At 39.2% G+C, this 25877-nt stretch overlaps 1 protein-coding gene across 1 annotated transcript in view; it reads right to left on the bottom strand.

Annotated features, from left to right (window-relative positions):
- Window positions 1–113: 113 nt before the first annotated feature.
- MORC3 (MORC family CW-type zinc finger 3) overlaps window positions 114–25877 on the bottom strand; it is a 30091-nt gene continuing 4327 nt past the window's right edge. Inside the window, exons 2-17 of the mRNA XM_080556218.1 lie at window positions 25707–25779; window positions 21908–22040; window positions 20567–20779; window positions 20136–20285; window positions 18152–18299; window positions 16952–17083; window positions 15691–15810; window positions 15181–15278; window positions 10630–10734; window positions 10397–10519; window positions 10210–10284; window positions 9323–9365; window positions 7670–7857; window positions 6283–7108; window positions 5709–5872; window positions 114–2544 (exon numbers count right to left, since the gene is read on the bottom strand). Of these exons, the coding sequence (XP_080412344.1) occupies window positions 2391–2544; window positions 5709–5872; window positions 6283–7108; window positions 7670–7857; window positions 9323–9365; window positions 10210–10284; window positions 10397–10519; window positions 10630–10734; window positions 15181–15278; window positions 15691–15810; window positions 16952–17083; window positions 18152–18299; window positions 20136–20285; window positions 20567–20779; window positions 21908–22040; window positions 25707–25779 (2745 nt within the window). The 3' untranslated portion in view covers window positions 114–2390. The remainder of the gene's footprint in view (window positions 2545–5708; window positions 5873–6282; window positions 7109–7669; window positions 7858–9322; window positions 9366–10209; window positions 10285–10396; window positions 10520–10629; window positions 10735–15180; window positions 15279–15690; window positions 15811–16951; window positions 17084–18151; window positions 18300–20135; window positions 20286–20566; window positions 20780–21907; window positions 22041–25706; window positions 25780–25877) is intronic.

Here is a 25877-nt window from a genome sequence, read left to right as displayed (position 1 = left end):
CCACCCAGGGTCGCCCAGCTTTCTGACGAGCTTTCTGCTTGAAATAAGGCAGCTATGCCAGCCGTGCTGCAGAGCATTTATTTATAAACAAGAACATCCTCTTGGGGCACTGGTTTTGATCTAGCAAACTCAAATTTATTTTCTTTTTTTTTTTTTATTTGATTTTTTAATTTTTTACAAAAAATACATTTTAACAGGTAAATAAAAACCATTTCCATTAGTCCACTGTTCAAAGTGTAAATGTACATTGTAAATTTTCAATTTTTAATATAGACATATGCTATATTTTGAGAGTCACCTACAATAAACTCAACTACGGGATCCGATGAAATGTAATAAATAAAGAAATGGAAAACTACACACCAATAAATGGAAAATATAAACTTTTTAAAAGTCATACAAAGTTATATTACAGCCACCTCTTCAAAAATCAAACATTCAATTTAGCCATTATAAAGTACAACAGAATCACATTATCCTTATTGGCATACAAGAAAAGATAGCATCTCCAAATTGAAATGCTATCCCTTACAAGAAATTGAGCTACAACTTACTTGGATCATGTTCCTTTTTAATCAGGACAGTTAGCAGTGCAAAAGCCAAAATCATTGGCTTGACAAAAAGTACAATTCCTAGGTATGAAAACACTGGATGCAGTTTCATGATTTTTATTTTAAAGCAAGAACCATTTTTCTTGATCACTTTTTGGATGATGAATAATACCAGACGTAGAAGGTAGATGTGCTGTCTTTGCCACCTCTTCTCGTTCATGACGACTTGAAAAGAAAAGCATGCAACAGGCTGAGGAGAATACTGTCACCACTGTAATAATGTTTTGTCTCAGCACCATTTCTTCCAGGAAGTTTCTGCGTGAGCATTAAAGCATAGAACTAGTGGCTTAATAGTTGCTGTGAAACATTTAAGGAGGTTAGAAAAAAAAAAGTGTGACTCTAAAGGATGTCTAAACTTGAAGACAGCATAAAAAATTGTATTTGAACACTTTCAGCTTTAGCTTACTGTGTAGTTTAACACCACAGATAAGACATGCCTCCTTTTCGAAGTTATTTCTATTTCAACCAGATAATCAAGGATTTAGTAGTCTGACCCATTTATACACAGCATGGCACATTGATAGGAAAGTAAGTTCTGGAAATGAGTCTCAGCACCCTCACATGCCAGCCTGAAAGACTCTAGGGCAGAATACATGTTTAATGCTACAGCAGTTCCCCCCCACCCCCCAAGATAACATATACAAGCATTTGTATACATCACAGAACCTGTATGTCAATCCTTTTCAGCACTGGGCTGCCCTGAAAAAACACCTTCCAAGTCTCAAGAGGTGATGTTACAGCTGAGATCCTCCAGGAGTCCAACCCTAGCTTTTGATACGTTCTCTCCAGTTGGCCACCAGAACGTTTCCCATTCTGTCAGATACCTCTGACTTGGAAAGAAGTGGGCAAGAGCTGCAAGTTGAAAACCAACCACTCGAACCTGTGTACTGGTACGTACTGGACTTGGGAACCAGCACTGTTGCATTCAGATGGGACCTATAGATGTTCAGATAGGAACTACAGATGGTAGAACTGAACATCCCTCCCACTGCACTCAAACAGAGAAACAAACCCTAGGAAACAACAATCAAGTAGCAAGGGCAGGACACACATAGGTATGTGGTCTCCAAGACTGAAAAGGCTGAAATATCCCATGGCTTTGTTTATGCTGGAAGATTATGTACACAATGTTCGTAAGTGGCACCAAAAAAATCCAAAAGGGAGCCAAAGATCACCCACTTTAAGGATGAGACCCTTAAGGAATTTTTTCCTCTTTTGGTAGTAAAAAACATTTTTGCCCATATTGGCAATATTTGTGATCTATTATTCACATTTCTAGAACATTAATGCAACATACAACATTTTTGATAGTAATGAAAATACTGTAGCTTACAATAACATCACCGAGGTTTGTTCTTAGAAGGAAATCAAGGAAGGCTCTTTTTGCATTTTTAATATATTCTACTACTTCGATTTCAGAAGAGGAAAAAATTGCAAGTATCAACGCTTATATAAGACCAAAAGTCAACCAAAACTTCTGTAGAAAAGTATTAAGATTCCTAATCATAAAAATATTTGCAAATTTAATTACAAATACATTTTAAAAGCAAAATCCTTAATTAAGTACATTGGGGTTGGTCAATATTGACAGTGTTCCTTTACGAGGAAGTTAAGATAACCCCCACTGTATCCGTGGGAACATCTAAACGCATAGAGTATATACACTTATCAATCAAACTATGTCAAATATATAAAGTGAAGAAGCAGTATTTACACTTTTGAGCCTATACAAAGGTTATAATGGAAGAACAAATACGAGACTGCTAAAATCTTAAGATATTAAGTACTACTGATTTCATGCATTTGTTCTACAACTTGTCCTAAAATTTCATCTACCACATCAATATCGTAATTTACTTGCTGCAAGTCTAGATCAGGCATGATCGTAGCCAAAAGTTGTCCAACATTCACTCGAAGGGAGCGTAGTTTCAGGCTGTGAAGAAATAATTTGATATGTTTAGATATAGATAAGTTTCATGTTAAAATACACACAACTTTAATTAATAAAGCTGGACTAAGGTTCAATAATGCAAAGGCTCTGTGCATGACTTCTGTAAACCAAAAGGAAACTGAAACTGCAACAAGATAATTTCAAGATCTACTGATTTTTCAAAGCTGATTCTTGAGTTTTTAATTTTGAAGGTGTACATTTCCTTAGCTTCAAAGGAATACTAAGAATTCTGCCCTTCTGAAAAGAAGTTTAATACTTCCATTTAAGTTAGCAAATAAGCACTTGCACAATCCTCTACCCCACAATACCTCTTTATTTCTCAAAACAGTATTAAAAAAAACACAATTTTTATACATCTAGAATCACAAACTACTACCACCAATGGGAACAAAAGAAGAGAAAAAGACAAGAAAAAAAAGGCAAGAAAGAGTAGCTTGTCCAAAGGCTTGAAATTATAAAGAGGAATTAAGGTAGGAGTTACAGTACAAGGAAAATACTATTCCTCCTCTTTTTGCTTTCTTTCATGGTTCAACTGCTCTATTGTCCTCCTGCCCAAATTGCTTCCATATCGTTCATTCCTTCTCTTGAGCATTTCCTTCTACCATCATTTCCTTTATTATCTCCAGTAGCCAGTCTCCACAGTGCCATCAAATCCCAATAGTACTTGTAACTTCCACCACAAGCAATGCATGTATTCGCTAATTCTTCCAGTCAGATGCAGTAAGCAGAAAATGAAATGCTGGCAGGTGAAGGGGAAATTGAACCCCAGAAAAACTTGGACTGAAAGGGGTCTCTAGAGGTCATCCAGTCCCTTCCCTCCACTCCCTTCAACACGTATTGAAAGAAGGGCTAACTCAAATCAAGTTGCTTTGGACCTTCTTGTGTTTGGAAAATCTCCACAGACGGAGATTCCACAGATTCCCTGGATCCCTTTTCCAGAGTTTGACTGCCCTCACTGTGGATATAAGAAAAAAAAGTTTAAACAGAATCTTTTCTTGCAGCTTGTTTCTTTTGCCTCTCATCCCATCACTGTGCTCGCCAGAAGCCAGACTTCCATCTTTTCTACACCCACATCCAGCTGCAGAAGAAAGCACTGAGATACCAGATCTCAAGGCAGCTTTTTCTTCCTAAGGCTATTTCCCTCAGCATCCCCCCGTGCATCAGACGCTCCAAGCCCCTAATCACCTTGGTGGCCCTCCAGGGGCCGGTGTCTTTCATACACCAGGGAGCCGCAAACACTCCCTGTCTGGTCTCACAGTGCCCAGCAGAGAGCAAGAATCACTTCCCTCAAGCTGCTGGCTGAACTCTTGCCAACAGAGCCCAGCAGGCACCGGGCCCTCCCACCACAAGAGCGCACTGTTGACTCACATTCAAACTTCTAATCCCCACCACCGGCCCAGGAGGAGCCTCCAGCTTGTTCAACTGCATGGGTTGTTCCCCGTGCATCTGAAAAACGTCACTGCTGCTCTGTTGAATTTCTGTGAGGCATCTTGCAGCCCATTTCTCCAACTTGTTGAGGTCCCTCAACAACATCCCTACCTTCCACCGTATCAGTGGTCCCCCTCCGATCTGGTGTCACTGAGAATCTACCAAATTCATTTTGCTGTCATCTAGGCCATTAATGAAGGCATTAACAACAGTTGGCCTTGATATTGATCCCCAAACTTATCAGACTGGCTAGTTTTACAACCCACCTCCCAGTCTACCTATCCAAATCATAACTCACAAATTTTGGTTATAAAATTATGGCAGCCCACATGGAAAGCTTTCCTAAATTGAAGGCCCATTTTCCCCTTATCTATAGAGCCAGTCATCTCATTGTAAGAGGTAATCAGACTGGAGAGGCACTGTTTGCCCTCAGTCAATCCACACTGGCTGTTTCTAATCACCTTGACTATTGTGAGGCTGCATGTGGCATCCAGGCAGATTTGCACCACGGTCTTCCTGGGGACTGAGGTTCCACTGACCAGTTTGTAGTTCAGATCCTCTTACTTGCCTGTCCTGAATACAGGTATGACAACTGCCTTTTTCCAGGCATCGGGAAGCTTAATTGACTGCCACAAACTTCTGGAGATGTCATCACAAGGCCAACTCCATCAGTTGATCAGCTCCCACTGATGCCTGTCACCTGGTTCCACAGACTTGGTTGCGTATGTTGAATTTGCTGAAGTGGTCCCATAATTCAGTCACCTTTTATTCCAGGCAATGCTTCAATTAACAATTAGGCTCATGGACCTTGGGGGCCAGAGGACAGACCTCACCAGTGAAAACGAAGGTAAAGGAGGTACTGAGTACCTCAGTAATGTGTCTCAGGTACCTCACATCCTTTGTCCACAAGGCCTCTGCCCCACAGAGCAGCAGGCCCATAGTTTTCTGTTTTCCTGTTGCTGCAGCTGTGCTTACGGAAGCCCTTCTTGCTTGTCCTTCACAGACCTTACTAGTTTTAACTCCAACTGAGCTCTGGCTTTCAATTCCATCTGACATGCTCAGGCAGTGTGTCTATATTCCTGCTGGACTAATCATCCTTCCTTCCACCTTGTACATGTGCTTCTTTTGTGTGTTTATTTCTACTAACGGAGAGCAGCAAAATCTCGACTTGAAAGCATAAACTCTTGTTTAGTGCAAAGATATACCCTGGACATGACCTAGTTCCACAGGACTGCTCTGCAGCAAGTTGCTATATGGGAGAACAAATCAGTTCCAAAACTGAAAACAAACTCTTTCCAGCAGGGTACAGCAGATTCAAGAAAGAAAAATAGCATGCAAAAGCAAAGTTCATCTATACAGCACATGCTAATAATCACCCTCTTTCTTGCCTTCTTTCTCCCTCCCCTTGTTCTGTAAATTGTGTCTAGAAATTATCTTACAACATTTTCAATATTTAAAGAAGTGTCAGTAGGGAATTATATTGTGCAATGGTCAATGCTGCTCAAACAAATACCTAGATCATTAAAAAAAAAATACCCGATGAAGACATGAAGCATGAATGTTACTGAGCTGGGAGTCACAAAAGGCAGTAGAAAAGAATTCCAAGCACCAAGTTTTATTATATGATTATCAGACATGACCTTCAATCAAGGTCTTTCAGATACAATCAGCCAGCCAAAATCTTGTTTGATATAGTCTAAAAAGAACAAAATTGATACCTTTCTCCATCAGAAAAATTTACAGTCTCTTCTACATTACTGGTTGTAGAATCATTTGCTCGTGCTACCGCTTGCGGAATTGAAGCTTTTAACTGTGCGATTTCTCCTTTGAGTTCTTCACATTGACAGGCAATTTTATTTTTTTCCACTTGTAGCATTTCAATCTGGCAAGTAAATCAAAATAAACAACTTTATACATCACATCAATTTGTGGTGGTTAAAATAAATATAACCAAAACAAACTATTTGTTGACTGCTTTTAATTAACTTTTCAGGGAAATGTCATGATATGGCAAATTAGACAAACTGCTTTTGAGCAGCCAGCTGAACACACCGCACTCTAAACCTACTTTGTCAGACTCTCAGGTTTGCTTTTTTCTATCAATGGAAGCAAAAAAACCATAAGATTCTAGCCTAAGTTAGCCCCTTTTAGGTGGCTTGATTAGTTAATAGACTGGATTTAACTAAACAACATGTTAGGTACTAGAACTGCTATGAAACATGCCTTCAGGAAGACAGAAATTTATGTCTTTAATTGTCATTTTGAAGCATATCACCGTTTTAACAAACATACCTCATTTTTGTAACTGTCTCTCTCAATGCTGCATTTGTCCAGTTGCCTGAAAACATCATCCAGCTGCACAGCAATTTCGTCGACCTCACTCTTACTTTCACCGTCAGCACACTTGCTGCATTCAGTCTTTAAGTTCTGCAGAGTACTGCATTGTTCTTTTAGTTTTGCTATTTCTTCTAAGGCCTGTTCATACAGCACGCTTACTTCTGCCAAACTTCTTTCATGAATGTTTTCTTCTGCAAATGAAGAAATTGTCTCAGTTGACTGATGGCACATTTCTTTTTTCACATACTTATTATTCATTTCTAGTATCCTCTGTTCCAGTGTTTCTACTTGCTTGGTTAATACCTCACATTTGTTTTGGTACATTTCTTTTTCTTTGTTTACTAATTGCAGCTGATTTCTCAGTTCATTTCCAAGATCTGCAGATGTCTCAGAAAGATTATTCGCATTGTGCTGCTTAATTTCCACTTCTGCACTGGGAATTGGAATTTCAGTCTCATCTTCCATCTCTTCCTTTTTAACCACTAAATTTGGGACATCCGTCTGTGTTGCAGAGGTCAACTGTTCGCTTTTTGAATCTGAAGCACTCGCGCTGCAAGGTTCTCCGACATCACTGTTTTCTATCTGCTTCTCCTCCTGGTCCACATTAATACATTCAGTTTTTACCACTGGAACATCAGAATCTGCTGAAGGCTTTGGAGTGCTGCTCTCCTCTAAAATAATGACATCATCGTCATCATCATGGTTGCTGAATGTTCTTTCACTTAATCGAGGTGTTTTTAAAGACACAGGTGTGACACAGCCAGGTGTCTTCCGTTTCAGACTGAGGAAGAAAATATTAAATCGATTATTGTATTGTTCAAATACTGCAAAAGTCATTTGTTTTAAACTATGTTTAGTGTTTCGATAAGCACAATTCAAAACTGCTACTCAAAGAAAGAGATGTCTCCCTGCAGCACATCTTAAGTCAGTAGTCACAATAAATACCTTTCCTGTAAGAACAATGGCTGATATTCACACTAGGTTATTACTTTCATACATTATTTTGAGACAGACTCAACATTTAGGGATAGAGAAGACCTGTAACAGAGGTTAAGTAAAACACACTGTAGAGTGAGCTTAACGCAATACAGCCTTTTCCTAAAGAGAGACAAATCACTAAGCAATTTTCCTTGCCAGTACAGTGTTTTTTTGCTGCTTTCCTTTTTCTTCTTCACAAGGTTTCTAGGTATCTTTAATTAACACGGTTCTTCCTATAGTACCAGAAGTGACATACAAACTTTGGCAGCTATGACCCGAAGATGGGTCTGTACCCAACACCATCACTTTCATTAAAAAAATTATTAGGGATAAATAGGAATCTTTTTTGTATAGGTTCACTAACCTGTTGTCAGAATCAGAATGAGGTGAAGATACTGATCTGTTTGAAACTAGCAGAGGTCTTTTGACAGAAGCATTTGATGTTTCTGGTAAAAGTGCTCTTGGAACAGCTTCCTTTCCACTCACAGCTGAGAACGTTTTAAAGTCTTTACTTGAAGAAACAGGTGTTTTTAAAAACATTTCATTATTGATCTATAAGATAATGTTAGTTAAGAATAGAAAGAGATATTAGTAGATTCTTCAGAATAGGTTTAAGTAGTTCTATTAACTATCTGAAAACACTTAGAATTATGACAGACATTTCTTCTGTGTACTGCAAGGATACAGAAGCAATATATATATTGCAATATGTATCTCCATATAGCAATCTCCTTGACCCTGGCTCAGTAGTTTGCAATAAGAAAGGTGGACTAGACTCCTCAGTTTTCTTTTTAAAAAAAAAATTTTTTTTTTAAAACCTCAGTTTTCTCAGCTTAATAATCACATACGCAAAGAACAAACAAACAAAAAAACCCACAACTAAACTCTACTGATCTGTATCAACTACTGTTTCCTTTGTGTCTCTCCAATGCTGGTTTTAATTTTACTTTTTAGTGCATGTCTTAAACATAGAAATATTAGAAAGCAGCAAGGTTTTTTTTTTTTTATATCTTAACTACAAATTTCTGCTGGATTTCTCAGAGGACTCCAGCTGCACAGTCCTCCCCGTGCACAGCTGCTTTCTGACAATAAATCTTTCTGATCTTACAAGTCTTTCTATAGAAGAACAGAAATAGAAATAGCTATTTTAAAGTACGATGTAGAATCCTGGGGAAGAGATTTTTCCAAGCAGCTTTGTAGCTGGGTCTGAAGTCTGACCATCATACACAAAATATGGGATAGATGTTTCTGTTAAGTTGCTCATAATTAATTCAGTTTGTCCAAAATGAACAAACCATTTTACTTTTAGAAATTACTTTTCTACTTGGATAAAATTAACTGCAGGAAAATGAATACAATGAAGTAGATGGATTAAAATAACACATGCAAAATCTCCAGAAATTGAGTGATCTGAGGTTAACAGTTAGAGAACAACCTAAATCTCACTTTATAATTCAGAATCAAATTTCCTATCTGCACACTCCCATTACTAAATCATTTTGATTTGCATCTGCATTCCATTTGAATATGAGTTCCTCCTTGCAACACAAGCTTTCAAAAATACAGCTACTACAAATTCTACACTTACCCCAGCCCCCCCAACATTTTTTTCAATAAAACCTTTGTTTTTATCTCATCACATTTCCCTCTACAACAAATCCATTTTCAACAATCAGATATCATGTCATAAAAATAGCTATCCATGACTGACATCTTTTCTAGTACTATTTCGTGAGGCAGCTTTGACCCCTTCAAACCCTTTGTTCAGTACTGCATAGAACTCAATGCTGTATTTGCTATCATTGGACAGCAAAGATGGGGGATTTTTGGTTTACTAAGAGTGAATATAGCCTATACAACCAACAAAACAAAACAGGCTGTTGATCCAATCATCTGACCACGAGTTAAGGCAACCTAAATCAAAGCCTGGCCTACTGGATCAAACTGCAGAGTATTGTTGCCAGCAAGGATAACCCCATTACCAGCGTCAGTTTCCTATTGACTTCAGGAGAGTTACCTGGTGGCAGTAGTCCAGCCGTTTCTTCAGTTTTTCCCTGTCTCTGCACAGGAGCAAGGAAAAAATAAAAAGCTTAGATTCAAAGTGTTAATTCATTGTGAAACCAAATCAACTTACATCTAAGACTAAACACAATACACCTTATTTGGCTAGGTACATTTCTAACAAACACATTCTACTTTACTGAATGAAAATTTTCTGCATGAACTTAGAAACTATTGTAGTTTAAATTTAGCTTAACTTCAAACAAGTTCTCCCTCAGATCAAGATTTTAAAAAAAATGTTTAAAACAATTAAAAAAAGCCTTCTAGAATGCAAACCAGAAATTCATTAAAATGCTCAAGTCTTTTTTTTTTTTTTTTCCATATACCTTAGCTAAGAATCCTCTCATTCTTAAATAAATGCATTGAGGTAGTCAGCTGCTTCAACGTGGGCCTTGAAAACAGTTTACCTAGACAAGGGCTCCTAACAGATAAAAGGGACTGTTTCTCTCTAACATCCCAAACTATCCTCATACTGCTTACTACTATGGAACGCCACCCCTCTGAGAACTGTAGTGAACACCAGCTTCTTGCACTATTCACCTCACTAGTTATTAAATGAGAGGGACCTCTTCTGCTATGACTTTTCTATTTTTTACTTAAGATGGAAAGCAAGCATTAGTCAAAGAGAGAAATTTGAAGGTCCTGTCAACATGCTAACATTGGAGAAAAGAGAAATGCTATTCAGCTAGTCATTACTATGATCAGGTCTTGATTGTAGGGCGCTATCTTCTGATGGATATATTCCCAGAAGGGTTGCAATCATATCATAGGTGAAAGAAAACAGTGTTTAGCTTTCACATTATTTTTCTAGCGTGGACACACAAGAAATTCTCTAGTACTCACTTTTTCTTATAAGTTTTCTCATATGTGGGATGTATTAAGTCATCATCTTCTGGTTCTTCTGGCACATTACAATCCCTGAGTTAAGAGAAAAAAGGCCAACAAAAAGAGCTTAACATACATACTTACATTAGGTGATATAATAAAAGGTAAAAGCAATAGTTTGGTATTTATCTAAATCAAATTTTACCGGAATTGTGGATCAGGGTTCAGTGAGCAGTACCACTTTTCTGGCAAGTGCTCTATTCCATCTGGAAGCTTCCGCCACTTCAGACATGCATCACATTGTACCCATGTCTGATCAGGCTGCTTTCTGTAATGAAAAAAAACCAGAACTTTCACAATAAAAGGTTATTTTCATGATTGAGCATAATGTAGTAATAATAGTATATAAAGTTGTTTTAAATAAAAAGTGATACTCACTGGATCTCCTCAACTGGCAAAGCTAATGGATATTCTTCATTTTTCTTTGCTTTCATTTCATTCCAGTAATCATTAAGCTTTTCTCCTAGAGCCGCTATTGTGAGTCTAAAACCAAAAGTTTTTTAAAAAACACCTTAAATAATAAAATTTTAGAACAGAAATAACATTTTTAAAACTACGCTGAAATAATAAGCATATGAGCACATGAATATTTCCATTTGCGCAACAGTGAGCTTTTTGCTTTTAGCAAACCCTAGAAGTTCAGAATTGTGTGAAGCCATGTTTGTCAGCTAGGAAATCACAAGAAATTTTACTTGGGACACAAAGACAGTTTTAAACTGAAACAGAGAGTCCTTGATTCAGAAGCACTGTGCATGTACAGTGCAAACCCTGAAGCCAAATCATCAGCTAAGCTTCAATCCTAGAAGAATCATGGTACAAAGCTGCCTCTGTCAACCCGGTACTGAGGCGGGTATCTGGCTGTGTGTCTCTATAGGTTCATGACCACTCTAAACTGACCTACAGCAATACTACACTGAGACTGTAAACATATATTCACATTAGTGTAGTATATACTCTATATGCTGCTAAAAGAAGCAGGCCAGTTTTCCCCTATATTCATTTTTAGCTGGATTAGTTTCCTGATCAGGACTTACCATGCAGTGGCACAACTGTTAGAGCTGGCACACAGCAAGGAGTGGCGTAGAAGAGGAACAAGTCCCACAGGTGAGGTAAGGGTAAGACCGCCTATTATCAGCATGCTGATTTATGTCAGAGTTAAGTGACTGGAAAACCAGAGCCTGTGAGCCAGTCCCTCCCCTCCCATCTTATTCCAATACCTACACAACCCCATGCTTTGAACTAACACAAATGTCTAGGCAGTGACCTAGTCTGGCCTAGAAAGTTTCCATCTGGATAACCTCCAAACCCAAGTCATGAATTCTGGTGCCAGAAAAAGGAAGTAGCACAAGGGCAGAAATGAGCAGCAATGCTTAGACTGAATCGTGTCTCTTTTGGTGAGGGGAGAGAGACAAGTCAGCTTACATTGATCGTGAAATTACAGCATCTGTTTTTCATTTCTGTTCTGGGCTGCTTCTGAAAACCTGTACCAGCAATCTTTGTAGAAAGACCTTTACACAAAGATCTTTAAGTACCTCTATGTCCATATTACAAGTACAAAAAAAAAAAAGCCAACAAAAAACAAGTAAAACGTTCAATGCTCACTGTGCCAGCCTGTGGGAATGTAGTGTAAAATTTGGTTAACACAAATGACTATCCTGTGGCATATCCTCTGCCAAAGGAACTGTTAGTGCAACCACAAAGGAAATGGTTCAGGGAACAGTTGTACTTAAAAATGAGCACAAGAGCTATGTTATTGTTAGAATGATTCCCTAGTCTGCTTTAACATGTGTTCTCATTAATAGCTCTTTTAGTATAATAGTGGCAGACACAGGGACTGCTTAAAGCTGGCAGTATCACTGCAAAGAAGAGTGCAAACCGTGCTGTGAGTACTACTTAAAAATATAGGCAGATTAACTGTAGTGGCTGCAACAGTCATCTTCCCAACTATCAGGCTTGCTCCTTCTCCACTAAAAGCTGCTGTTTCAACAGCAGGAATGACCAGGAGCTATAGCAGGGGAAGTCTGAACTACAATTAACAGCTTAGTTTGTGACAGCACTCTGATGAGGTTTCTGGGTTACCTTTCTAAGCAGAGCTGCATATAAATCAGCAAATCGGGAAAAGCTCCATGGACAGTTAAGCTGTCCTTGTCAGAGGAACACCAACAACTGGCTGAAGGGCAAAACATACAGCTTGAAAAAGCTAATGACTTCTCCTACCAAAAAGTCCACCCCCACCTATGTTTGCAAGCCAATACCCCCAAATTAAGTCCACATTAAAACCAAGCGTTAGGATAGGTAGAAGGGAAATCTGCTCCTTTAAGCATGTCTGGTCTGGTCAAAGGAGCCATAAACAAGTACAGAGACAGACCTGACTGACACATGATAAGGGAGGCAGTGATAAGAACAAACCTGGTCAGTCACACTAATTGTTAAAGACCTGTGGAGTGTGAGAATGTTTATTTTTTCAGTTGGGAGGATGAGGAAAAGGAAGAAGATAAACACAGAGAACCATAAAACCCGACCAACTAGTATTAACAGAAACAACCAGAAACAAACCTGGACAATTACACTAATTGACAGGCTTATCAAGAAACCGATAAGGATGCAAACCTGAAGGCCCAGGTAGTTGGAGGGAGGTCAGTGGAACTATGCCAACTGATGAGGCAACGTGCAGGGGAAGAGGGAGCAAAAATGGGGGAGTTAAACAGAAAGAGGTATAAAAAGAGTGCAGATTGCGCATAAAACAGGGACTATCAGCATGCTTGGCTGACAGATCCCTGCGCCTGATGCTTAAAGTATTTCCTATCCCCTTATTAAATCTTAACTATCTCTTTGTTGCATTCTGTCTGCATCGTGTATGTGCCCTACAAGGACTAAATGCCAGATGCTGGTGAGATCTACACATGCAAGTGGAAATTGGTGCCAGCTGCTGGAATAAGACTTGGGGTGTGGGCACCTCAGCCTGCAGTGTTGGCTGCTGGAGTAAGCGAGGGTCCTCAGTAGTTGGAGGGGCCACAGTTCCTTGGGTCACAGGAGGGTCCTACAGACTTCGGGAACAAAATGCCAGCACAGGGGGCACCACTGTGAATGGATCTGGTGCCAGCTACTCAAGTCAGACTGGGTGTGTGGTCACCCCTGGCCTGCAGAGTTAGTTACTGGAGTGAGTGTTGGGGTCTTCAATGTCCAGTTACTGGGGCGGGAACAGCATCTGTCAAAAAAAGCAGCTAGTGTGGAACCAGTGAGAGTGTGGGGCTCCGTGCCAGATGCTGGAGCAGGACTGCAGGTCACAGCCCAAGTGCCTGGTGCCAGCTGTTGGGGGTGTGTGGAGGGAGGTAAATGTCTGTACCTTCCTCAGACTTGGTGTGCATGGGGATATGCATGTGTATTCACCAGCAAACTTCAAGCTGGATTTGGCAGTGAGTAGGAAGCCCGAGATCCAGGCCAGGGTATCAAGTGAGCAAGGGTCTATGCTGGTACATTCAGGGGCACTTGTGAACATGGTGTGTCTGTGGGACAAGCATGCAAATGCTGCCTGTTTGCCAGTGAGCGCTGCGCTAGACCAACTAGCAAGCAGTAGGCATGTAGGGTGGATAAGGCGGCCTGGGATTTGGTCAGAGGGGCTGTGAAAATGCTCAAGGGATCTGTGAATTTGTGTCTGCTTGTGAATATAAAGTGTCATGGGCGTGCCCTCACTAGGGACCTTCAATCTCTACAAGTTGAGGAGACAGGAGGGTACTTGGCTGTCTATGTACATGTTTTTCGTGAGTCCTGTATGCAGGTGCTATTGAAGGCAGCATCTTGCCTGTAGAAGTGTGTGTAACCAGCCACGTCAGCGTTTTGTCTGTCTGTATCTCTGGGATACGTGCTCAGCTTCCCTACCAGTTCAGCCCGCCAATGGGAGAGTGGCAGCTTGTGCAGAGAGCCTAGGTCCCCAGGCTGGGCAGGAGGGAGGCCTGGGACAGGGCTGCTGGAGGAGGTGGTTGCTCCTCATATCCCCTAATACAAAGCAGCACAGAAAACAGAAAATAGCTTTGTCATCACGAAAGGAAAGAAATTAGAGTAGAAAAACTCACAAGGTTTGCATCTAGAACATTTTCCCTGGACAGCTTTTCTGCTTCAATAACTCGCCCCCTCCATCCCCCTTCCTTCCCTCCATACCTTCCATAATGCCAGAACAACCAAGTCACAGCAAAGCAGTGTAAACACGCTAGGAAATTCGCCTGGATTAAAAACATTTCTGATTTTTATTTTTTCTTTCAAATCAAACTAGATTTCCAATCAAGTTCACAGAGCAACTGTAAGAAATACCACACTAGATACTGACTGATGGGATGGGTGCAGATGTGAGAAGTGGCAACCCTGAGCCAGAAATAACAACAGGAATGAAGCTACATTCCAGATCACAGCTGCCTTTGGGGTATCTTCTATTTTAAATGCTCTCTCTGTCAGGTAGACAAGGACCTCAGGACATTCAAATCCACGCTTAGGAAAGAAATTGAAAAGAACAGCTGAAAAATGTCCAGAGAACTGTCTAAGAAATCGTCATAAAGAGTTAATAATATGGGATTCATACCTCACAGTTTTAGTCATCTACTACACAAGTAGCCTGAAGCTAGTGATTCTGGGCTCATCCTACAACCAGCAAAGGGCAGAGTTGCATCCAACCACTTTTGAAGGCACACTTTAAAGGCACGCACTTTAAAATGGCATGTATCATACATACCCTTGATTTCACTGACTGCACAATGAATGCAGCATGACCAGCATAGATGTAAACACCCTACCCCTACCGTTTGGAACAGTCATGCAGTTTAATGGTGGAACATAATCATTTATTCTTATTAAGAAGGTTAAGAAACCTTTTATGGTCAAGCACCTCACAGTGAATGACAGTATTCAATAAAAAGTTTATATAAAATACATAGTTACCTGTATTCATTTGTGTAATCAAAATCTTGTTTGTTATGAGTTGGTTTTAGGAAGTTGCACTCAATAATTCCAACTACACCAACACCCATGTTATTTGCCTGAAAGAGATTAAGATCTATCAGGAGAAAAAAAAGCATACCAAATTCCATGCTAAAACCATAAGACTTTGTCAAAGGTAATCAAAACTTATATACACAACAAGTAAAAAACTTTCTGCTTATCACCTGTCTCCAAGAAACCACCACCACCCTCCACCCCCCCCCCCCCCCCCCCACAACCCTCTTGACAAAACACCTCCCCTGGCTAAAAACAACTGCATACAATTTAATGCAATTTTTAATGGCCGTGCAAAGTAAAAAATTAAAATTTTTATTATTTAATTAAAAATTATATTAAAATTTAAAAAGTTACATCAATATACTAGTTTCTATCTGTACTCTTAAAAAAATCAGCATTTGAGTGAGAATTATTTCTAATGATGTTAAAATATTTTTCAGCTTAAATTCCTACCTTTAGCTGACAGCCAACTCTTTCATAAGCTTTGATGAGTCTGTTTTTATGGTACATCATTATTCCATAATGATCTTTGTTTCTGCAGTTAAATCCAAAAGTAATTCTTACAGTTTTAGCCTTTTACCAGATATTAAGGAAAAGTCTGGTTAATGTCATGTAACACAAAACTGTATTTACTTTGAGTGCTTATTCTAAACTGGGTCCTGGAACTTCTTTTTATTTTTAAATATATTGAGACAATTAAAAACAAAACAAAACAAAAAGCTGCAACATTCCCAGCAGAATTGAGACAGCTTACGTACAAAGTATGTATTATATCATTATATCATATAGTGGCTTGGGTTGGAAGGGAACTTAAAGATCATCTAACTCCACCCCCCCTGCCATGGGCATGGACACCACCCACTGAATCAGGTTGCCCAGGGCCTCATCCAACCCGGCCTTGAACACCTCCAGGGATGGGGCATCCACAGCTTCTCTGGGCAACCTGTGCCAGTGCCTCACCACCCTCACAGTAAAGAATTTCCTCCTAACATCTAGTCTAAGTGTCCTCTTTCGGTTTAAGACCACTCCCCCTTGTTCTATCATTATGTACCCAAGTAAAGTATCCTTCTCCATCTTTTTTATAAGACCCCTTTAAGTATTGAAAGGCAGTAATGATATGTCCCCGGAGCCTTCTCCAGGCTGAACATCCCACAGCACTCTCAGTCTGTCTTCACAGGAGAGGTGCTCCAGCCCTCTGAGCATCTTTGTAGCCCTCCTCTAGACTCACTCTAACAGGTCAAGATCCTTCTTGTGCTGGGGGCCCCGGACCTGGAGGCAGCACTCCAAGTGGGGCCTCACAAGGGCAAAGTAGAGGGGGAAAATCACCTCTCTTGACCTGCTGGCCACCCCTCTGTTGATGCAGCCCAGGACGCAGTTGCCCTTCTGGGCTGCAAGCACACACTGCTGGCTCATGCTGAGCCTTTCATCCACCAGAACCCCCAAGTCCTTCTCTGCAGGGCTGCTCCCAATGAGTTCTTCTCCCAGACTGCACTCATGCCTGGGAGTGCCCTGACCCAGGTGCAGCACCTTGCACTTGGACTTGTTGAACCTCATTAGGTTCATGCGGGCCCACTTCTACAGCCTGTCCAGGTCCCTTTGGGTGGCATCCCTTCCATCCCTTCCTTCTTTGGTATCAACCACACCACTCAGCTTGGTGTCATCTGCAAACTTGCTGAGGGTGCACTCAATCCCACTGTGAATTACCAAAGGATACATTCAAAAATTTTGGCCTATATATATCACGTTCAATGAAAGCAAGGCTTTTGGAAACCAGCTGTGTTTTTACTTTTTGTCCTCGCAGAATGATCTGCATTCTTGGCTTCAGATACAAAATACTGCAGTAAGCCTGCAAAACACACAGTAATTCCTGTTACTCAAAAAGACAACAAGAAGACTTTCTCTATCCCCCCCAAAAAACCCACACCAATCAAAAGCCATCAAGATATGAATACTTTACAATACACATTATGTTGGAAAGACAATCCCAGGTTTTAATTAAAATGTTATGAACTCATTTGTGTCAAGTCCCCCTACATGCACACACTTGAATCCACAAAACCCAGGAAATGCAAGGGTGCATAAAATACAAATCACATGAATAGCAATTGAAGGAGAACTTTTATGAACATGACAAGTTAATCAGGTGTCTGAAGATGCACTTTTATCATTAAGAGCTCTCAATCATGCTCAAATGCACAAGCCCGTATTCTTATTCCCTACTGAGATCTTTAAGATTCTATTACAAGCTTAAAAAGAAAAAAAGCAATTGTTAACTTTGTTCCAAATGACTGCCTTATCAAACTACACAGCTTTCTCATAGGTGTGTCAATCCATGAATTTTAGTCTGCCTTTCATTCACCATATTTACACCTTCAGTATTTGAAGTGGATTAATGACTTCAATGAGCCTTGGAATAATTGAATGTTGCATTTCAACTGGAACAATACTACTGAATATTATTCAGAAGAAGTACCCAGAACACCTAGAAATTCCAGGTGCACTTTCTTACAAAAAAAAAATCACCTTCAAAGACTATCGGAACAATAGCGTAAACAGTGGCTGTAATAATTAGCCTGCAGACATGGTCTTCTAATGGAACTGCTTCCCAGTTCCTTGATGTCTTTTGAAACCCAGAATGGACGCTTCACCAGCTGAAAACTAGCAAAAATTTATTTGAGGCTTCATAAAAAACAGTAATCTTCTTCTGAAAAAACGGCAAGTGTTTACACAAGTCCACAAACACATTTCATGTTTTTCAAATAGTGTCAATATGTTGCCTTAACATTTATATTCTGACATTTGTCTTTCTTATTGTTTCCAATCACCAACTCTGAAGCATGGTATATAATGTTAAAACAAAAGCACACATCTTTCAGTTTCCACAAAAGAAATAAATGAAAAAAGGCATACATACTCGTAGTGAGTAGTCGCTTTCTGGAACAATCTGGTCTAGCCTCTCTTGTTTTTTATATCCTCTTTTCCCTGTTTCATCTAAGTCTTCTGGAATCCTGATATCATATTTATCCTTGTCGAAGTCAAACTCCGTTTTTTCATTTTTATCTCTAAGAAATAAGATAAAAATATACTAATTATGAAAAGGGAAAAAAAAAGATATTGAGGTGAACCCAGAGGATATCACAAAGATGAAAGAAACAGAATTCCTTTAGTGTTTTTCTTCACAGACTTGCTAAAATTCACAAATTCACCAGCTCCTTTTTGAAACCCCAGGAATATGAGAGAAGTGACAACAAATGAAACTTTCATAAGTTCTAATTGTATTCTAAATAGGTTACACTTCATTAATAAAAATAGACAGTATAAACTGTAAATAATGGATGAGCCAAAATGCATGCATTCCTTCTAAATGAAAGATTTTTTAACACTGAAAATTGCGTTCCTAAGGTTTTTATTGCTGCAGAAGTGACACGCTACAACTTTCTAACTCAATAATACTTCATTGTGATTTCTTATTGCAGTGCTCAACAGATGGTTTCTTTTATTTAGTTGCAACTGACAGACGTTTTGCATAACACTGATAATATCATAGTTCGCAAAAAATACTCCAGCAATAAAGTATTAATATTGAAACAGCTCTGTTGGGTTTTTGAAAGTAGATTTAGTTGCAGCACATTAGAAACAACAAGAAAAAAAATTCCTCAACTGTTCTCTTCCACAACTTCCAATGAAGACTCTCAAATTCAGAGCATGAAAACTACCCTGCATAGTTAGCTGACTTTATTTCTTGAACAAAAGATAATACAAAAAAGTGATCCACATTTCTAAAAATAAATGAAAGTTTATCTGGATAATGCAACTTAGTTTTTGAACTGTACAGGAGGTAAAGTTTTTCTTATGGAGTACGTGGCAAGAGGAAACAATCAAAATTAGTAATACCAGACCTTGTTACCTCCAGCTTTCTTGCATTAAAATTTACTCTACTAAAGTGCCTTAAGATCCCTAAAATACAGAAGTTAATGAAATAAGAAGAAAAGCGCCTTTCATCTGCTATAATTCACTGAGATTTTGTTCTGTCCTATAACATTTTACCTGTAGTTATCCCAGTCTGGGTTTCCTCCCTATACTTTTTTTTTCTCTGATGGGGTAGAATAAACTGAAAAACAAGCTATTTTCCTGCCAAATCCACTGAACCGTGAAACAGTTCAAAATTGCTTCTGATGGATACCTCGTTATTTTTGGTATTTAAAACTCCAGTAAGCTGAACACTTAAGAACACAGTACAAGGAAATACATTCCCAACCAATTAGCTCTATCACTGTTAAAGGAGTGATAAAGCTTTTCCAGACAGGCCATCAGACAGGTTCCCTGCTAGTAAGACAGCAGCAACCATGCAAGAAAGAGAGGACTGGGAAAGATGGGAAATGATGACATCCAGCTGCCACTGCTGCAACAACAGATTTAAAAAAAAGGAAAAAAAGCAGTAAGCCCAAGCTAGAAAAGGCTGAAAATCCATACTGCTGCGAACAATCCCACATACTTAAGTAGATGAAAATAAGTAACTATTTACTTGGAATTCCGTTTACATTACAATAAACAGTTAATAAGTTTAGGAAGGTCCAGGTCTTGCCATATCAGTTTGAGGTAACACATTTATAATTCATCTATTTCATTTTTTCTTCTGGCAAAATCAACAGTATTTTATCAAAGGGAAATATGAAGTCCTTTACATTCTCCTTCCTCCTTTGCTACTAGAGATTAGCAACAGTTCTCATGCAACACTATCACCCTTCAGATATGAGTTTGAGTCTAGTTTTCCCAACCGCAGCTGACTCTCCAGTCTTTTGGAGTTACTCTACAAAAAAAACAACCCTTGTATATTTGCATGCTAAGAATAAATAACAAACGAAATGAGAGATAAGAGAGACTGGACTTCATCTTACCTTCTAAGATTCCAAATTATAATTCTCGTTCCTTTCTTCCCCATGATAGCATCTAGTTCTGCCAGTAACTTCTCCTCAGTAGGAAATAAAGAATGCGTTAAGATAGCCTTCAGGCTGTTTTTGGATTCTGTTGGATCACTTATCTGTCGTAAGCATTACGTTAATGAGAATAACTTTGAATTAAAAAGAAAAAAAAAAAACTTTCAAAAGATGAGCAAACTTTGACAACGGAATCCTCTACTTCTCACAGGCTTTCATTCCACATCTCAGATCTCCTACAATTGTAAAGATTTTAACACATTAGTCTAAATAAATTGTAAGATGGGTAGAAGGTTATCTGTAAAGATAAGGAGATTTCCTTCAATGATGTCATCACCCAAGTTTTGCATATACACACAACTTTTTGCTCAGAAATTGTCGAAAGGATATGTTGGTTGTTGAATGTCACTATAGGAACCATGACATGCTCTGCTTTTGTGACCTCAAGGAAAGTCTGAGATAACAGGCCAACACTCATGGTTTCTCCATTCTTGGTGAAGACTATTGCATCTTTTCCCAGGCGCATGGACCCCGATTTAAACCCATTTCCATACAGTCCCACTGGAACACGGCCATTCATAACAGATTTCTCACTGAAGCCAAAGCTGAAATGTAAAAACACATTGGAAGAGTGTAAAAAGCCCCACAGCACTTGAAAACCCGGAAGATGCATTCAAAATTAACATTAACTTAGACATTGAGTTCATCTCTTGTTTTAGAGATCAGGTACTGCCATGCAATTAAAGAACGAACAGCTAATGTAAATCCACAGAAATACAACCTATATAAAATTACTAAAATCACAGTGCAAGAATTCAGAGAAACGTACATTCACCTTTTAAGTATCGATAAGAAATATCATATGCCTGGAATTATCTGCATTCACACAGGTTTCTAATAGTTACCCCATGGCTTCACAATAAGTTGTGAGAAAAGCCCCTTTGGGTTATGTTTTTCTTTTCTTCCTCCACTTGCTTAAAAATGTGATCTACAAAATTTTCCATTGGTAACTTCTCATTACATTTAAAGTAGAATGCAGTAAAATGCGTAACTATGTATGGAGCATGGGATTTCACAAGTAAGCTATTAATTATGGTATCTTATAGAAAAAGGAAATAATTTGAATTCAAACTTCCTCAAGTTTAAACCCAGAGATTTATCTGGAGGCAGAAGAATATATTTTATACTAAAAAAGCTCGAACAGCAACCTCTTTGCTAACTGTAGAAACAGGAACTGCAGAAAGAACAGTTCAACCCTTTAGAATATTAAAAGGTAAAATGACAATCCACACCAATTTAACTCCCACTCCCTTAACTTTTCCAGAATACCTTCTATTTTCTATACTCCAAAGGGTTTGAATTGAATATTCCTTTGTCTCTTGTTCACTAATTTAGTCTAAAGCAAGCTTGAAGGGGAAAATGATTCTCCTTAGCTCCACTGAAGGGCACTACAGTTTACTTGGCACAACACCTGCACAGAAAGTTAAGTGGGAATGTTTACAGAAAGGATAAAAGGAAATTAGGAGATAAAATACATCTCCAAAGCTGTATGAAAGCTATACTAGCATCTGTCTCTTCTAGAACCTCATTTGGGTAATCACTCACCTTCAGAAGTGCTAAATTTAAAAACGAGCTTAGTAGATTACATGTGATAGAGAGGAATGAACTGAGCAAAAACAGGACTAGAAATTGGAATCTTTACAAGAAAACAAATTGCAAAAGAGGTTATCTACCTTAGCATTTTGTGCAGCTTCTCTGTGTTCATACCATTTCCATTATCAGTGAATGTCAAGCATATATTGTCATTTATCACTGTTTTGTCTATCCATATCTGCTTAGCGCTCACATCTGGATCATAAGCATTATCTGAAGATTGCAAAAAAAAAGCAAACAAGAACAGAACACTGAAAAAACAAACGAATTTAACACTTTAAAATAGGTTCACACAAAGTGCTTAATTCCAGTGAAGATGTCAGGTAGCAACTCTTCCAAAGTTATTTAAATGCTTACGTGGCATGCAACAGTGCTGTATCTGGTAGGTATTCCCCCCAAAAAAATCCACCAAATGCTAGTCTTGCAACACTGACAAACAGTGATAAGGAACTGCTGTCCCTAACTTTATTATGATGCTGTGCCCACACAAACTTGTATTTGGTGAATATGGCATCATGGGCTCTCAGTTCTGCATTTGTGCAGATCCTAACAGAGCTCTAAAACTGCAGCAACTCTTCAGCTCCGCGGTTAGATACGTCATAGTTGCAGAAGTTTTGTGCTGGCACAGAGATGGATTTCTCAGAAAAGTCACTGAATATTAGCCAAGCTTTACACAGAAGTATTTTTTTTATTAGAAGCTTTTAAATAAGTAAATGTGCTAAAAATTGTCTCCTAAAGTATTAACCTCTTTATAGTTGACAACACTAGATCAAAACATTACAATGAAACAGCTGCATCAAAAGCCAGCAAACCATGCCTGAAAACAAGACAAAGTTTTCCAGCTATTCCAGACGACAGTACTATACAGCTAAAAACTTAGTCTGAGACGAGTGGTTGAAACAGAATGAAATGAGTGGTTGAAATTGAAAACAAAACCCAGACAAGTTTTCTAGTTTCGTTTCCTGTTTCCCAAGCAGCTGTTGCAACATTCACTTTTCTCTCAGCCACCCAAACATCTCCTCTGACTGACTTCCAGGTATTGAGGTTATTGCGCACAATGCAGACAATGGCTCATCACTAATATACCTGGCAGCAAAAATATCTTACCTGCAGTGGGCTTTTTAATTGGGAAATAAGATTTGAAATACTATCACAACTTCAGATAATCAACTTTGAGACATTAAAAAAGGCAAACAAAAACTTGAAGCCACCCCCCGTTCCCCCCACATCTCAGATAGTTCTGTGAAACCTAAAACTTTGACTCCACAGGTGCAGGAAATTAGGTGAAAAAAATTATTGCTGCTCTACTACCATATAGATTCTTTATCAGCAGAGTTGACAGTCACAAATATATGTATCTTGCTACCGCAAGTTTTTCAGATCTAAGAAGGTATGACTTTCACAGAAGAGAATTATAAAATGCTATACCCTGACCTTCCTACTCACTGGATTTGAAAGAGCCTGCAGCATTTCTACTGCAAGTGCAACCGAAATCATGGTACCGCAGGCATTTCTTGGATGCAAAGCTGGTTTAAATCTCATCTGCACTAGAAGCAGTTTGGCTTCTCTTCCCGCCACCTCTGTGCTACTCATGGAATTTGGAGGTTGGGGGAGCTGGGATGTGATGGCACAGTAGGAAGCAGTGCCCCTGCCTCACTGCCTGTTTTGCAGGTTCACCTGAGGGGCAAAACCCAACAGCTCAAGCCAACACTGCAGGCTGTAAAAGGAATTACAGCTTGACAGCTTTCTATGAGCATAAACTGCAAACTCCATCCACAGCGAAAAAAAATCATAAAAGCATTTCAGCATCAACAGAAGAGAACATTTCAAGTACAATTAGTCTGAAAGTATTCAATACCATACTTAGTGCAAGCTTTCTGATTTGTTAGCTCACCATCTCTCTCTATTTAACCTCTTTGATGCAAGTATCACAAAGAGTTCACTTTAATTTAAGCTAAGGACTGTCAGGAGAGGCCAGCAATATAACCAGGAAAAAGTTGACAGATGGGAGCTTAAAAAGCTTATTTTATCCTATAGACCATTAGGTTAAACTAAAACTCAGGCCTCTATAAAGTAGCCCTATTATTACTGTTTGATATTTGGCTTATAGTATAGCCTCACATAGCATGAGAAAGACAGATTACAAAATCAACTAACTAGAAGCCTTTACACCCAGCATGTTGCTACTATGCTTCTGAACCTTTGTTAAAGCAAAACAAATGACAAAAGAGGCAAAGGAAGGAAGAAGGCAAGCTCACAAGCCTTGCACAGCACAAATCTGTTAATTCCAGCCAGGTATGGCATGGCATAAAACAGATTAAATGACTTAACATGTCAGTCATGACTTACCACCAAAACAGCTAGTTCTTTCCATAGTCATGTGGTTCTTGTTTCCTTGTGACAACTCTCCCTTTATCTAGCAGAAAATTTTCTTTCTTTTGTTAGGTTACTTTTCTTCTGGCTTAAGAACTGACAAAACTAGAGCATAGGAAGCTAAAGAATGTGACCAGAAGAGCTGCTCCCTTTGGCAAAAGCAAACTGCTTGATAAGCCGAGCAAGTCTTTCCATACCACGCCTTTATTTCAAGGGACTAGTTAGAGAAAGTAAGCTAATCATTCCCCAACTCAGGAAACATGCAACTCTGAGAATATCCAGTTAGCGGCTATTCAAAATAAAAAGCAAGACGATAAACAGGAGTTAATATATCAAACACACTCAAACCCCCTACAAACAGCAGACAGAGACCATTACAAAAACCAGGATTCTTAGGACATCGATGGACCAACCATTCAAAGGAACCACTCAAGTATAACCCTGAAGATGTTCAGCCAGAAATTTTGTAATCCAAAAGAATAAAATAAGGATGTTTGAGGAATACTGTGTCAACGTGCAGAAATTGCTGTTGGATATTTTCAGGAAGCACTGAAGTGAAGGAAAGGGAAAGGTCCAAATGGATGGAAAAAATGCACAGGATAACGGAGGCGAGGGAAGAGTGGGAATAACACAGGCTGACTGCATGAAAGCTGTTCAGTACACTTCTGTGGTTGGAACCTTTGCCACTCTGTTGTACATTCTTACTAAACTTTATTTCTATTTCCTACATGAGTGTGCTCTCTAATCTGAATGTGTGCCTGTACGCATTTGTTCTGCTAGCAAACCTGAAGAGGGACAAGTCAAAAAGTTGGAAGATACCAGAAACTGCAGAGATCCAAGGTCTAAACCAGAGACTGGTAAAAAGCCCAGGGTCTGGACACAGTAACTGGAAAGACTCCAGGTCCTGGCAAAATACCCAGAAATGTGGGTAAATATGAGAGCTAAGTGACCAAGAATAACGCGCATGTGCCACTAAAAATTTAAACGTGGTTAACCATCAAACAGGAACAGAATAAGGCCATTTGGTCAGTTCATATTTTGTGTTTACGTGGGTACTTGCAGAGCTATCATCCTTCGATCTGTGCTAATCTGCCTGTCGCCAGCAGTGTCTGTACAGGACGTAAGTGCGCAGGCACATCCTTGGAATTTGTGCTCAATCTTACTGCTGCTTGGGCCTGGGAACAGCAAAGAGCAATAGGCCTGCATTCGGTGGACTAGAAAAAAAAGGATTCTCTTGGCCCCACTGTCCTCTGCATTTGGCAAGTTTCAATAAACTCAGTAAGAAGAAAATACCAAGTCCTAAAAGGCCCCCGCAACAGATGTCAGGTAGTACACATGCTGTCAAGAAAGAATGAAGTCAATCTGTCTGACTGTACCCAGACAAGATTTTGATAAGATTCTGAATGATAACAACAGGGTTTCCTTACCTGAAGGAAAAAAAAAAGTTTTACAACAAGAAAAAGAGGTATTACAATCAAGTACTCAGGAAACTAGTGATCCACATACCTATAAGTTCTGCAACTGCACTGAAAGGCCAGGTGTGACTGGTGGAGTTGGTATGCAAGAACTTTGGACAAAGCTGAAATAAAACAGAAACAATGTCATTAGTTTGTGTTCTCCAACGAGTTACAAAAAACATCAAAGCCTTAGTCCAAAACTAGCAACAGAAACACAAGC

Source organism: Anser brachyrhynchus (genome assembly GCF_964034855.1).
Source record: "Anser brachyrhynchus genome assembly, chromosome: 1".
In the NCBI taxonomy this organism is placed as follows: Eukaryota; Metazoa; Chordata; class Aves; order Anseriformes; family Anatidae; genus Anser; species Anser brachyrhynchus.
This window is presented reverse-complemented; position numbering and strand designations above follow the sequence as displayed.